Raw genomic sequence first — 13369 nt, 5'->3', positions numbered from 1 at the left:
GATCTATTACATTTGATTATTTAATAGGTGCATTGCAACTGCTGGAGTGATCCGTAAGGTTTAAAAAGGGCTCGTACAGGTTATGCATGTTGTGTTTTTAATAATAATCACGATCAACAAGTCAACCAAACAATATTACTGCCAAAAACGTCACCTAAAGGCAAGATGACTCTGACTGGGTGAATGTCAAACAGTACAGGGATTCAGAATCGTTCTCCTAGTTTGGAGAAAAGTGAGGTCTAACTGTACATCCAGCCACTATGACTTTTTTCCCCTCCCTCTTCTTTTTTTTTTTTTTGTTCCATTAGGGCTTCACACTGTAAAAGAGCACCAAAACAAACAGAGACGGAGCAGAGGGAATGAAAGACTGCAGTGTTTTGGGAACACCAGAGTCTTGACTACACATGCGTTTCCTTGTCAGCTGGCTGGAGTGAAGGCTGACAGGTGAGTTGATAGGAGAGCAGGATAACAATAAACAGCTGCATTTTAAATGACATGACACTTCCTGTTATTGCTGGAGAAAAGCGCTCTGATTGAACTGTCTGGGGATGGTCACCTTTTAATAGAACAAGACACACACTGGATCACATACAACAGGTCAAACTAGATTGTGTATGGACACAGAAGTTGCATATTCTTTCTAAATCACAGGAAAATGGAACAGTACCCACAGTTTAATATAAAAGTGTTTCCACCATTGACACTGAAGATACACATCAATTTTTATCCCAGTGAGTGAAACAATCACTATATCACAAGTTGCATAACAGACCAAATCTGCTATTAATGTAAAAGAAATCTCGTAAAAACCTGTTGCATAACACGTGTTCTTTTCCAGTATATTCTTTGATGTCCCAGAAATAATTTGAACCTGTTAGGGATGAGGACTTCCAGTGAATGGCAGTGTGCTCGTGGCTAGTTTCCATCGCAGTTCTTCCCTTCCATACAGGTCCCTTCTTCTTCTTCTTCTTCTTCTTCTTCTTCTTCTTCTTCTTCTTCTTCTTCTTCTTCTTCTTCTTCTTCCATCCATTCTAATAGATGCACCACAGAAAAAAAAGGCCATTGCTGCTGGCTGGCCAAAAAAAGAAAAAGCTTGGCTCAACGGCTTTGTTCATTCACTTTCCATTGCAAATCCAACAGGCATTCTCTCAGCTCTCCTTTTCCCTGACCACAGCTATGGCTTTGGATACAGCAGCAAGTCTGTCCTTTCTCCTTTTGTGTCTGAAGATAATGTCCACTGTTTGAAGGGAAGGGAACTAAAGTTCAAGGTAAAACCCAGCCTGAAAGGACTCTTCAACCATTCAGGAGAGCACAGTCTATATTTGTGACTATTAGCATTATCATCCCAAGGCTAGAAACAGAAAAGCTACTCCACTGACAATGTAGAGACTGTAGCTTTGTGGAATATTTGTTGAAAATATACCAAAAAGTAAGTCTCTTTCATTCATTGTCCATGAAGCGGCTCCCAGTTTTTCTTTCACCTCTCTGCAATCTAACTTTAGGAATGTGTTGTCCAACTTCACAAATCTAAAAGGAAATATGTCAAGGTCATACTTAGACTGTAAGAGGAAGTTTGTCTTGGGTTGGACTTTTTAAGATGAAAATAACTACTTGTCATCCAGGAAAAAAAAAAAAAAAACACAAGGAGAAAAAAAATGATGACCTCAAGTTTTTAAGATGTGCATCCTTACATGTGTGACCTCCAGAGTGGTGTTCAGGTCTAAGCCTCGAGGCCACGGGGTCAGTATAAGTATTTGTCACAGCTAAGAGTCCAAGAGTCAACGTGCATGGGTTTCATCAGTACCTAGTCAAATCCTGCCAGACTACCTCACCTTTCATGTCCTCTCAGCTACACTTGCAAGACTTGACAATCATGTTGGAGAGCTGCTCCACTTTGGGGGTTCGTCCAGAGTAGTAGAGTATAGTGAGGGGTTCCAGGTCTTGAGGGACACAGCAGGGAGAGGCCGATGCCTCTGGATTCAGAGTGTTGTACAGGCTCAGCAGCTATTGGAAAGCACACAGGACACATAAAACCTCACTTTCAAATTGTGTTTACTGTTGTGTTGTATTATTTTCTGTGTCTAATGAGCGATGGAGTCATGATCATTCGCTGACTAGTTTAAATCAGTGTAATGATTTGACACAGAAAATCCATCGCAACCTTTTAGCATCCAAGTGGTCTCAGAGAAGAATAGACTTCTGCACCCCGTTTTGGCTTTAAAAAATCTAGCCCATGATGGGAGAGTTTGGCCAATCACAGGTCATTTCAGAGAGAGGTCGTTCATATCGGCTGTTATACAAATGCACATGCACGTCCCTTCGGATGCACACTTTATTTTAGCGCTGTGCCAGTGTGGAGAGAGAGAGAACCTGGAAACCTGATTCAATGGTGGAAGATCTGCAACTTGTTATACATTTCTCACACGTCCTCTGCCAACAACAGGGTATGTGTGTGAACACGTCGCAGCTCCACAGGCAACGTCAGACCCATTACGTTTGATGCCATGGAGCTCGTACTGACGAGTGGCAAAGAGGCATGATGACAGTCAGTGGGGAGTAACTTCTGAGGGGGGGCGGTGTGTGTGTGTGTGTGTGTGTGTGTATATGTGTGTGTGTGTATATGTGTGTGTGTGTGTGTATGTGTGTATGTGTGTGTGTGTGTGTGTGTGTGTGTGTGTGTGTGTGTGTGTGTGTGTGTGTGTGCCATTCAGAGTTGTGGGTTTGGTGGGAGGGGCTTCGTGGAGTGATACCGTAGTAGCAGTAGAGAAGGAGGTAGAGGCGTTTTTTATTTTGTATGTTCAATATTTATCTACTGCAGCTTTAAATGTGGTCTACTTGTCTAAAAGTGCTCGCTGCACACACGGCGGTGTTGAAACGCAACCATATAGGGCACGTGAGCTCGAGAACCAAAACATTAAGCTAAAAGAGGCTACAAGTTAACGTCAGGAAGAAACTTCACAGTCAACACTATCAACAGTTTGTTTGGGGAGAGTAACCAGGATATTGTTTATGGAAAGACACTGATCACATGGTGCATCATGAGAGTGAGGGACAATGTGAACTGTAGAGGATTTTTTTGTGGAAAGCCGTACTTCTCTCAGTATCCGTGTTCTCTCTCTATTTTTGATTGAGTCTAACTCTTCAGCTTGGGTCTGTTTCAGATTGAGTCAAAGGTTTTAGACCTGTGATGACCTCTAGGTGGAGACAGAGCTCCCAGAAGTGGATGTCTCAAAATTTGGGCAAAACAAAACTACAACTATCTGCATTGGCTATTTACCACTGGAAGCTAACGAGTAACTATGTTTTAATGTTGGAATTTTCACTGTGGGACAACCTCTCACAAAGTCTCTCGTTTTAAATCCCCATTACATCCTTCTTACCGAGCTGTGTGTTGTATCTGAGCTCCTCAGGTATGGGCATGGCCCGGAGCAGTAGTTAGCATCGTAACCACTGGGCTCATGGATCCACTTCCAGTCCAAGTCACGCCGGAAATCGATGTGAAGCCGTCGAACACAGCAGCTTTCCTCCGTGTTTCTGTGATGAGGATGACCAACAGTGGAGTAATCAGTCTCCAAATTGATATTTAATACCTTCTTGGTCACATATGGGGTAAACCAGATATAGTGTGTGGCAGCATACACTGACAGTGATAACATAAAAAGATTAGCAATTAAGAAATTTGAAATGTAGAAGTACATGAGATTTATGTGTCCTTACGAGAAGCAGTAGTTTGTGTCCAGCGCTCTCTTGCGTCGGCGTGTGGATTGGGTGTCCAGGCGGTGGGGTGGGATCATCATGAGGATGAGGTGAGGCAGGTACTGTTCCTTCTTCTTGTTCAGGTGATCTAGATCCAAGCGTTTGTGCTCCTCATCTCCATCCACGCCTTAATTATAGACATGATTAAGGTATACTTAGTGGCATTTTTTTTTTTCGTGATTGCCCTCAGTCTGAGTGTACAATTTGCAAAATTATTGACTATGAAGCTGCCATCCCTGTAATTCTTTCACACACTGTAGAGGTGAAACCATGCAGAAAAGAAGGGAGAAAACTAAGAAAAAGTGCCTTTTTGTATGCAATACAATATTTATACTTGGTCCTCAGATGCAAGAAGTTGCATCAAGCAGCAGTTCACTTGCAATATAAAGACAGGCACCTCTAATTAAACTATATATTACCAAACAAGGTAAATTAAGGCAGATTTTTAAAAAATGATATGAGAAATTGTGAAGACTTAGGACCATATCAATATGAACTAACTGATAGATTAAATCGTAAATAACCATATGATACAATGTTGTTGTAACCCACCTTTAAACTTCACTTCCAGCACCTCGTTCTCATTGTCAATGATGTCACCATTTGGGTTGAAGGTGTGGCAGGGACAGTGCACACTGATTTCCAAACCCAGATTACTTCCTGGTGGTAAACAATTATGAAAAAGAGGACCGTCAGTTTATTTAATTAAAACTTAAAAACTCAATACATCAGTAACATGTATATGATGATTATCATTAGGAATAAAGCTGGATTTTAGACACTACAAATGTGAGTGACCTCGGTCTCACCTCTGTTCATCAGCCATTCTCGCACTGTTTCAGTCACATCGAAGGAGACCCACTCTCGAGTACCTTTGGTCAGCACATTCTTGGCTCCAATGTAGCGTTGTTTCCTAATGTGTTCATTTGGCCTCACAATCTGCATAGAAACAACAGTATAACAGTCAGTTTGAAACAGCTTCAGCAAAATAACATGCAGACTCTGGACAGGATGTCGATATGAGACGAGGCCGTTATTTGTTAAACTCAAGCCCCTTTGTTCTAATAATCCAGTAAGAGTTTTGATCACTTCTAATCATGCCATGAGCTACAATAATGTGATTGATGGAGCATTCAGATGGTATAGAGAAAAAGTAAACTAAATTGCAGGATATATGTGACATTAGACTCACTAAGGTAACTAAGTCTGCAGCCATGCTAGCTGTTTTGTGAGGCCATACATAGGCACTTAGCTAAATGCTAATGTCAGCATGCTAACATCCTCAGAATGATAATGGTGATAAGCTGATGTTAAGCAGATATAATGTTTATCATGTTAGAATGCTAATATTTGCTAAGTAGCACAGAAGGCACTACTGTGGCTAATGAGAACATTATTAGTTTTTTAGATAATTGGTCATAAACTAAAACAATGGACAAATTTTGACTCAATGGTGGCGTGCTCGAAAAACTGTCAACCTGCTGGTGATGCTGCAGGAAAACTGATCCACTGGGGAATATGAAGGTCTACAAAAATGTTATGGCAATCCATCCAATAGTTATTGAGATATTATGGACCAAAAGTAATATCTGACAGACAGACGTTGCCATCTCTTGAATCATGCCGCAAGTATGGCTAAAAATATGATTTTTGTTGTTCCTTTTCTAGATGGTATCTTCATGTCGTGCTTGGTGAATTATATAATAAGGGTTAGTCAATGTGTCTTTCAAAAATCACATTTTTTTTTTTTTTTAGTTTTTTTTTTCCTAAGGCCACCCTGTGAGCGTGTGCTGGTGATCTCACTTATTGTGGCTGATTATGCCTCTTCTCAGGGCTGTGAGCATGTTGTGACAGGCTTGATTGACATCTCCAGCATCTGTTATGGTAAGACAGTTTAATTATACCTTTGTCATTCTGATTGGTTCATTAGCCTTGTCTGTGATGTATGTCATTTTCTGGCCAGAAGAAAAAGCTTATCAATGCTTATTTGCTGAAAATAACTGCCTGCTTTTGATGGAAACAAGGTTGTTAAGTAAGATAAGATAAGACTTTACTGATCCCACATCGGGGAAATTAAGTATTTTTTTTGGAACTGTGGTTCAATTGATCTCCCGATGTTGATTCAAGTAATCCAGAAAAGAGTAAAAAGTGTACTAATATTCAACCACACAGTAAATTTTGTGTGCTGTAACATCAAAACAATAAACCAAAGGCTAAAAAAAGCTGTATACACCTTCGGAACTGGATTTTAATCCTCTGAGTTTGTCACCACAAGCAACACCTTTCACATTACCCCTCGTCTTTTTGTTCATTCACAACATAAAAATGTTGATATATTGACATTGTGCTGTGTCCAGTTCATAGCTTTTTGTTAATAAGAAACGTGGTGGTTGTTCTGTGTGTTCTTTGGGAGCACCTTGCATATAAAGTAGGTTTAGTCTAGCTCCTGACCTGGCCCTTGTGTCTGGAGTAAATCAGTAAAACAGTGGACATTTATGCTCCCCAAGTATTAGGACACGAATGTAAAACAAACATGAATGTGAAGCAAGAATGTCATTTATTTCAATTCTTTCCCGTATTCCCCTCTGTGTTTGAAACCGGCAGTAAAAAAGTTTTGCTTTGGTAGAATGAAAGTTTGTCATGATGTCACCCCTGACTACAGTATCTCTGTATGGTGGTACTGCTTATTATTTTTACTTTAATAATTATCTTTATATTGGATCCTCAATGCCAAGCATATTACAACTGAATAACAGGGACCTGATGACATTGACTACAAACCACAAAAGCGTTTCTAAGTGTTTAGATATTTGCTGAATTTCAAATTCAGCAAATATGAACAGTCTCTCTCCAGAATGAATCACCCCGTCTTTAATAAACTCTGCATACTGTTTTGAGGACTGAATGTTAAAGACCTCCTCATAACCAAAATGAGGACCATATTAGATCTGGGCTGCCAGCGCTGCACTAACAGGACCCCTGTCCCGGTTCTGCAAACATTCTGCAGGCCTGTGGAGCTTGTTTGGCTTTTGGTCTGGCAGGTACCCACGCCTGCACCCACAATCTGATTATTGTTGGCTCTCTCTGTCAATTAGAGCTTGAAATCATGTGGTGAACAACTAACCGGCTTATGTAAGATACGTTCTCGACAGACTGGAATTAAAATATCTAGTGACAAAGGACTGAAGCTCCTTGTTGCCTTGACCATGAGCTTTGCCTTTAATCTTAATAGAAGGACAAGGAAACGGTACCTTTACGCACCTGGTAGAGCTCAATCCGCTGTTCGTTCCTCTTGGCGCTTGAGTTTGGCATCCTCAGAGCTCGAAACTCGGCTCTGAAAAGGTTGGTCGAGTTCCTTTCCATGGCGGACACGTTGAAGCGAAAAACCTTGGAGGTGATGCCTTTTGGGCAGTAGAGCAGGTCGTCTGGAACAGAGAGTAAAATAAAGTTTTGTGAGAGGACATGCTGAGAAATTCCTCATCCGGATTTGATGTAATACAAGCATTGTATGTCCGAACAAAGACCCCAACTGCTACACCACCTCTTGACACATAATTAGGCTCTTACTTTGTGATCTTCTTCATATGAGTTGCAACAAGTTCTGAGGTAGACCCTTTTCACAGCTGTCCACATGACCTCTGTTTGACAAAATATCTTTGTGCACATGGGAACGCAAAGAACAACTTTCAGTTAAAAGTTTGTGGGAGTATCTCACCAAATGGGAGGGGGTCTACCTATACTTAATGAAGAGCAACGTCGGTTAAAGTCATGCTTTTTGTAAAATAAGCCGCATGGATTTTAGTCCATGTGGGAACAGCCTTAGACTCTTCATAGTAGGAAGAGCACTGGTGTTATGAATAACATTAACGATGGCTGTTTGATCCAAGTGTCCCAGTAAGACATGACAGCAGCATGTACAATTGGTCCCTGAAGCTGAAGCAGCTAAATGAAATTCACCCATTGTTCATTTTATTCTTTAAACAATATTTCTTCTATGAAAAAGTCAGTCATGTATGAAAAAAAACATTTGATATTTCTTGCAGATTATTATGACTCTCAATCGACTAATCAAGTGAAGACTTGCTCCAGTTAATAACAGGTGCTGTTTAAGCCTGTCCTTCACCCACAACACAATTTTGAAAAATACTTTTCTGGCTGAGTGACTTTGGGGGGGAGGTGTGTCTTTGGATCAAACCTCTATCCACTTGATGTCAGAGTGAATTCAGGCATGCTCCAGTAAGGTGCAGTACTTTTGTTAACTGAGTTGAAAGCAAATGTAGTATTTTCAAACTCTAGACAGCACTGTGATATGTACCTTTTTCCTGTTTTGATGTATCATAATGCTTCAGATGCTTTCAAATAAAGCCATACTTCAGTATAAAAGTAATGGATTTACAGCAAATGTTTTTCTTAATAACCTAGAGGACTTATAAACCCATTCACACCTAAAATATGATCTTGCGTTTACTGACTCCTTGATGGCTGGCACGAAGTTTATCAGCGCACAGTGAATGATTAGTGTGGTTTCCTGCCTTATCAGAATTCCTCTCACACATTTTTGTCTATATTTGGTGGAAATGAAAATGCTGTAATTGTAATAGCAATATTATTGAGCTTATATGACTTCACCTCCCTGGTATTAGCGTATCAAAAAGCCTGCTATCCTCAGTCCCACTGACAACTTTTTGGACCCAAACCCCTCTCTGACTATGATGACTTCTCCACAACCCAACCTCAGTCATTGACATACGCCAGATTCTGTATGCGTACCATGCTATAAAAGGAAAACTTTCCGATGTTTGCAGTCCAGCCTCTCGATGCAGTAATTTGCCAGTCTTCCAGCAGCTTTCTGCTTCATTTGCACCTGCCACGGATTTGTGTTGGTTCACAGTGCTGCTTCAGATGCACCAAAGTTCAACAGTTTCAAAAACGGTCAAAAAGTGAGTATGTGCTTGCCCACATTATCCAAGGGACAAATAGCGAAGTCCCTGGCTTAGAGTCAACAATATTCCACAAAGCCAGACTTCCTTGACACTTTCTTGCCAACAGTTAGATGAGAACACTGATATCACTCTTATGACTGTCTAAGACATGTGAAGCTACCGCCAGTTAGCTTAGATTAGCACAAGAACTGGAAACGGGGAAACAACTAGCCTGGCTTTGTCCAAAGGTAACAATATCAACCTGCTAGCAACTAGTGGGGACAAATTACTTTAAGTGTTTGTCGAAACTTTTAGCAGTAAAGAAGACTCTTTACTAGCCTGAGAGAAGCCAGAATATATTTATAACGAAAGGAAGAAAATCATTCCTAAAGTGGAATCAGCGTCTCTAATGTCAAGTAGGGAATGCTACCAAAACATCCATTAGGATGCTGAATAGGCATACTGCTAATTAGAGCACATCAGCATTAGTCATTTCTGCGAGTGCCCCAAAATGACATGCTTACGTTCAAGTGACAAGCTGCGCCTTTAGTAATTATGACGGGAGCCAAGGATGACGTGATGTGACAGTGTAGTAGAGTGACAAAGTTGGTGTAGTGAGGAGGTCAGGGGTGGATGGATGGGTCAACAAGTCATCGGACTTTACCACAAGCATGACCCGGATCATCCTGTAATCTTAACCAAGTGTTTATTATTGCAACCATGACAGCAAAACGTCCCTTACCTTAACAAAGTAGCCATTTTAACCCAAATCACGACACTTCCCAACCTAACAAAGTCATTATATTATTTGGTGCTGACACTAAACCTTAATCATAGCGTTGTTTTGGAGACAAATGATGTCGTGCTGGTGAAAGGGATAAGAAAAGAAATCTGTGTCATTCTAGAGGGCGTGGGCAAACTTTGGATTTTGTCATTTCACTTGGAGGACTTCCTGGAAGAAATCCGGCACCATGTGTCCTTTTCAGACACTTGTTTTGTTGCTTGAGTTGACGATAAGAGGACTGAAAGGCAGCAATGGACAAAATGTGGATTTGAAAATACACCTGTCATCAGGTGAGCTTCCCATCCACACTAATTTAACACATGCATTGAGTTTTGATGGGAAAGGTTAAGAAACTTTTAAGACCTTGTTTACTTTTTAGATGAAACTGTAAACATGATGAAGACACTGATTATTTAGGAATTTGAGTAATTTTAGTATTGTATACATAATATATCGTCAGTCTGCTGCTTGGTTATTTCTCTTTATCATATTTAAGTGAAGAAAATCGCCCCTGCCAGAGTAGAATGAGGGTTCAGCACAATGAATCTATAAAAACTGTTCATCTCGCCTGCACCAGCATATGAAAATCGCATTAAGCAGACTCAGTGAGCAGGCTCAGTGTATGCATGTGGATATACAGGGTATTGACAAAATGCATATTTCCAAGTATGAGGTCATCTTGGACACATAAAAAACGCTCACTGCCATGCCAATACCACAGTTTTAGGATTGAGAAAGTAAAAATTTGAGAATGTTATGAGCTTGTTGACATTTTAACTACCTGAGAAGTAGAGATGTTGACTAGGGCACACACATACAGGTACATACAGGCACATGTGTCAGTTCAGCACTTGTGCTCTTATACTGCCTTTCTGCCATTTTTTTGTTTGTCAACTAATCACATCAGACTTGGGCATAAAGACTGTAAGATTATAGTCAAAGAAACAGTGGTCTTCACTCAACTGTAAGAAAAGTACACGTATGTAAACCTGCCTTACATCTTTGTGTCTGAAGCCCATCTGTGGCTCTGAATCCACCAACTCGAGGCACCCACCGCCTGGCGCTTTTGTCAAAACCATTTTGTAAGATTCAAAACAGAACATTGCTGAGGGAAAATAGGTCTTTTGAGAAACACCTGTTGATTTCAAAGGGGCTGTGATGCAATGCTCTTGGCTTTGCTTTAGACCATGAGGCCCTCTTTGGCTCCTCCACACGCACAGTATTTATCCTATTCTACTTTCTCGGTAATCCAGACTCAGTCGAACCACATGCTGTACGAATCTCCCTCAAGTGCAGACACATGTCCCTCTCAGCACAGGTTTTCCACTTCCAGTTCATAGCTTTTAATTCTATGGAGGGAAGCGGTTGAGCCAAACAGAGATTTAGCACAAATCACTTGAAGTAAAAACAATGTGAGCCTCACAGGGCTTTACTGATAATCTTAACAAATGGCTCACAAACAAAATAAAGCTTGTTATTAACCAAGCAGTGAAATATTACCTAGTGGCAATAAAATGACGGCACAGTGGAATCATTCAGGTTTAAGGGGATGAATGCCGGCTCAGTTTCACACTCAATTAGCAAAGTTAAACCTGAGCAGTGCAGTCAGTGATCTCATGCTCATGGGCCACCCGTGTGGGTGATTCACTGGCCAAGACAGGCAGTGGGGTCCACACTAAACTCCATCTCGACGTGGAGGTGGGTGGTAGTGATGCGTCAGTGTATGGGAGAGCTTCACGGGACCCCACTCCACTCCTCCTCCTCCTCCTCCTCCTGTACAGACGGACTCCAGGGGGAGAGAGGGATCCCTGTATCCAGACTAATGGGGAGGTCCCTCCATCGTCTAACTTTTCCTGTCCACCTCTGTTAACTTTTCCTACTCCTTCTCCTAAAGGCATCCCCATCCGCCTGGGCAGATGTCCCTCTCATTTGGGCCTGACTGGAAAGGAAGTGGGAACATCTGGGGAGAAGGACAGGATCCATGGAGGAAAAAAACAAGAGGAGGAAGAGTGGAGTCAGGAGTAGGAGGAGAGTGACTTTCCTGGAACACTGGTGGGTTAAAACAGGTTGGTGAGCACCACAGTAACAAAGGACATCCTCTGAGTGCACAGCGGCTTCACCTTTCAGTTTTACAAAACCTGACAGAGCTCTGACACGGCTGTATTTCTAAAAACAAAATTAACTGTTGGTTCACAGATTTTTTTTATATATTAAAGCCCCTTTCTGCTCTCATACGGGTTTTGCTTGATGCTCGAGCTCCACGGTGCAGAGGAGACGACTGTTTTCACTTTCATCTTACATACATGATGATTACATGACATCACAGCTAGTCTGGATGTCAGTCCTGGTCCAGCAAGCAGTGTAAACAAGCGATGTGGAAACGTGAAGCCTCCAGCATCTCCTGTCCAGCAGTTAAACTTTTGCAATGGAAAATATCTGCATATTCATAGATTATGTGTTTTTCTATGAGAGAGAAGACATGGGTGTCTAAACTACGTTATTGAACTTTTTGTGCTAAAATGAGACATCATTATTCAAAGCAGAATATTTGTATATGCCTTTAAGTGTATGAAGCTGATATTTAATGCGCAAAAGACTGAACTATAAGCTATAAACACCCCAATTGGTTATTAGTGACACATGAACCCAGCTGTAGGTTTGAGAGTGGTGCGTCTTGCACTTTATTTCGTGCGTAATTGCGCACTATAGACCTATTGCCTGCTGCCATTAAGGCGGGAAGGAAAGAGAAACTTGGCGGAAATAAAGAACTGTCATACTTACTGCTTTCTGGCGGTCCGTAGACCATGTTGAATTTGTATATCTCTTTGGCATAGTACTCTGTCTCCGTGTTGTCCTGACCGCAACTTTGCTGCCGATCCCTCCTGAGCTCCTCCAGCAGCTCCTTGGTGCTGTTATACAACGCTTGGATCTGATACGGGATTTTATTCGGTCCGAGGGAGTGCGGAGGACTCGTCAATCGGAGTTTGCTCAAAATCTGACCTCGTATCGCCTCCACCCTCTTCCTTTTCACATGGTCGATATCCACGGTGGCGCAAGTTGACAGAGACGAGCTCAAAGTCGCGCAGTTGAGGAGGAGGACAAACAGCAAAGCCTTACCCAAATGCATCTTTCTCTCTGCATCTGCTTCGCCCGGTAGTTGTAGTGTGCAGATTCACAGGTCAAGTTCAGATTCAGCCCCGCTGCTGTCTCTTTCAACTTTCTTGGGAGCTAATGATGGAAAACTCCTCGCTTAGTTCGTTTTCTTGCCGCAGTCCCTTTTGTTATCAGCAGACATCCAAGTGTGTGTTTGCCCATTAGACATTACTCAATTCAAAGTCCCGAACAGCGGAGGCTCTCCCGCATGTAGAAAACTTATCCGGCACAAATATATCTGTGGGAACAAACAGACTTTTCTTTTGCATTCTTGAGCTCAGTCCAGTAGGTTTAAGTCGTCCCGCAGCTTGGCATATTCCTCCTCTTTTCTGTCTCATTAAAGTCTAGTGCTGCTTTATTGTCTCTGAGGAGGCAGACCGCAGCCTGTCAGGTTAACGAGGTATGTGCGACTTTGAGCGGTCTGTATGGCCCCACATGTGTTTTATACCGCTAGTTTCTGACGTTTGATGGAGGAGGGACCGCAGGCACCCGGGGGAGCCCGAATCATAACAGGGCTCACTGCGATGCGCCAGACGTCAACTGTGGCAAAAGAGACTGTAAAATACAGCCTGTTGGAGTTTCTGACCAGGTCGATCATTGAAGTTGGAGAGTGTTAGTTTGAGTAAGTTTTTTTTTAAGCGAAGTAAAGATGTAGTCCTTTCTTTTTAAAATGTTTTTAATAGTATCATCATCACTGGTGATCTGTCAGAGGTCTCAGTTGTTTCTCCCCGTCTTCTACAACACTGTCTGTACG

At 41.8% G+C, this 13369-nt stretch overlaps 1 protein-coding gene across 1 annotated transcript; it reads right to left on the bottom strand.

Moving 5' to 3' along the window:
• Window positions 1–281: 281 nt before the first annotated feature.
• On the bottom strand, window positions 282–13029 carry LOC139347984 (transforming growth factor beta-3 proprotein-like). Its single transcript, XM_070987898.1, has 7 exons — window positions 12244–13029; window positions 7018–7181; window positions 4566–4695; window positions 4309–4416; window positions 3718–3883; window positions 3381–3534; window positions 282–2004 (listed from the first exon to the last, which is right to left on the bottom strand). Exons 1-7 carry the CDS (start codon window positions 12587–12589, stop codon window positions 1846–1848), a joined length of 1227 nt encoding a protein of 408 aa, XP_070843999.1. The 5' UTR covers window positions 12590–13029; the 3' UTR covers window positions 282–1845.
• Window positions 13030–13369: the final 340 nt, after the last annotated feature.

The sequence above is a fragment of the Chaetodon trifascialis genome, chromosome 19 (genome assembly GCF_039877785.1).
Source record: "Chaetodon trifascialis isolate fChaTrf1 chromosome 19, fChaTrf1.hap1, whole genome shotgun sequence".
NCBI lineage: Eukaryota > Metazoa > Chordata > Actinopteri > Chaetodontiformes > Chaetodontidae > Chaetodon > Chaetodon trifascialis.
Note: the sequence above shows the minus strand (reverse complement) of the source record. Positions and strands in the feature narration are given on the sequence as shown.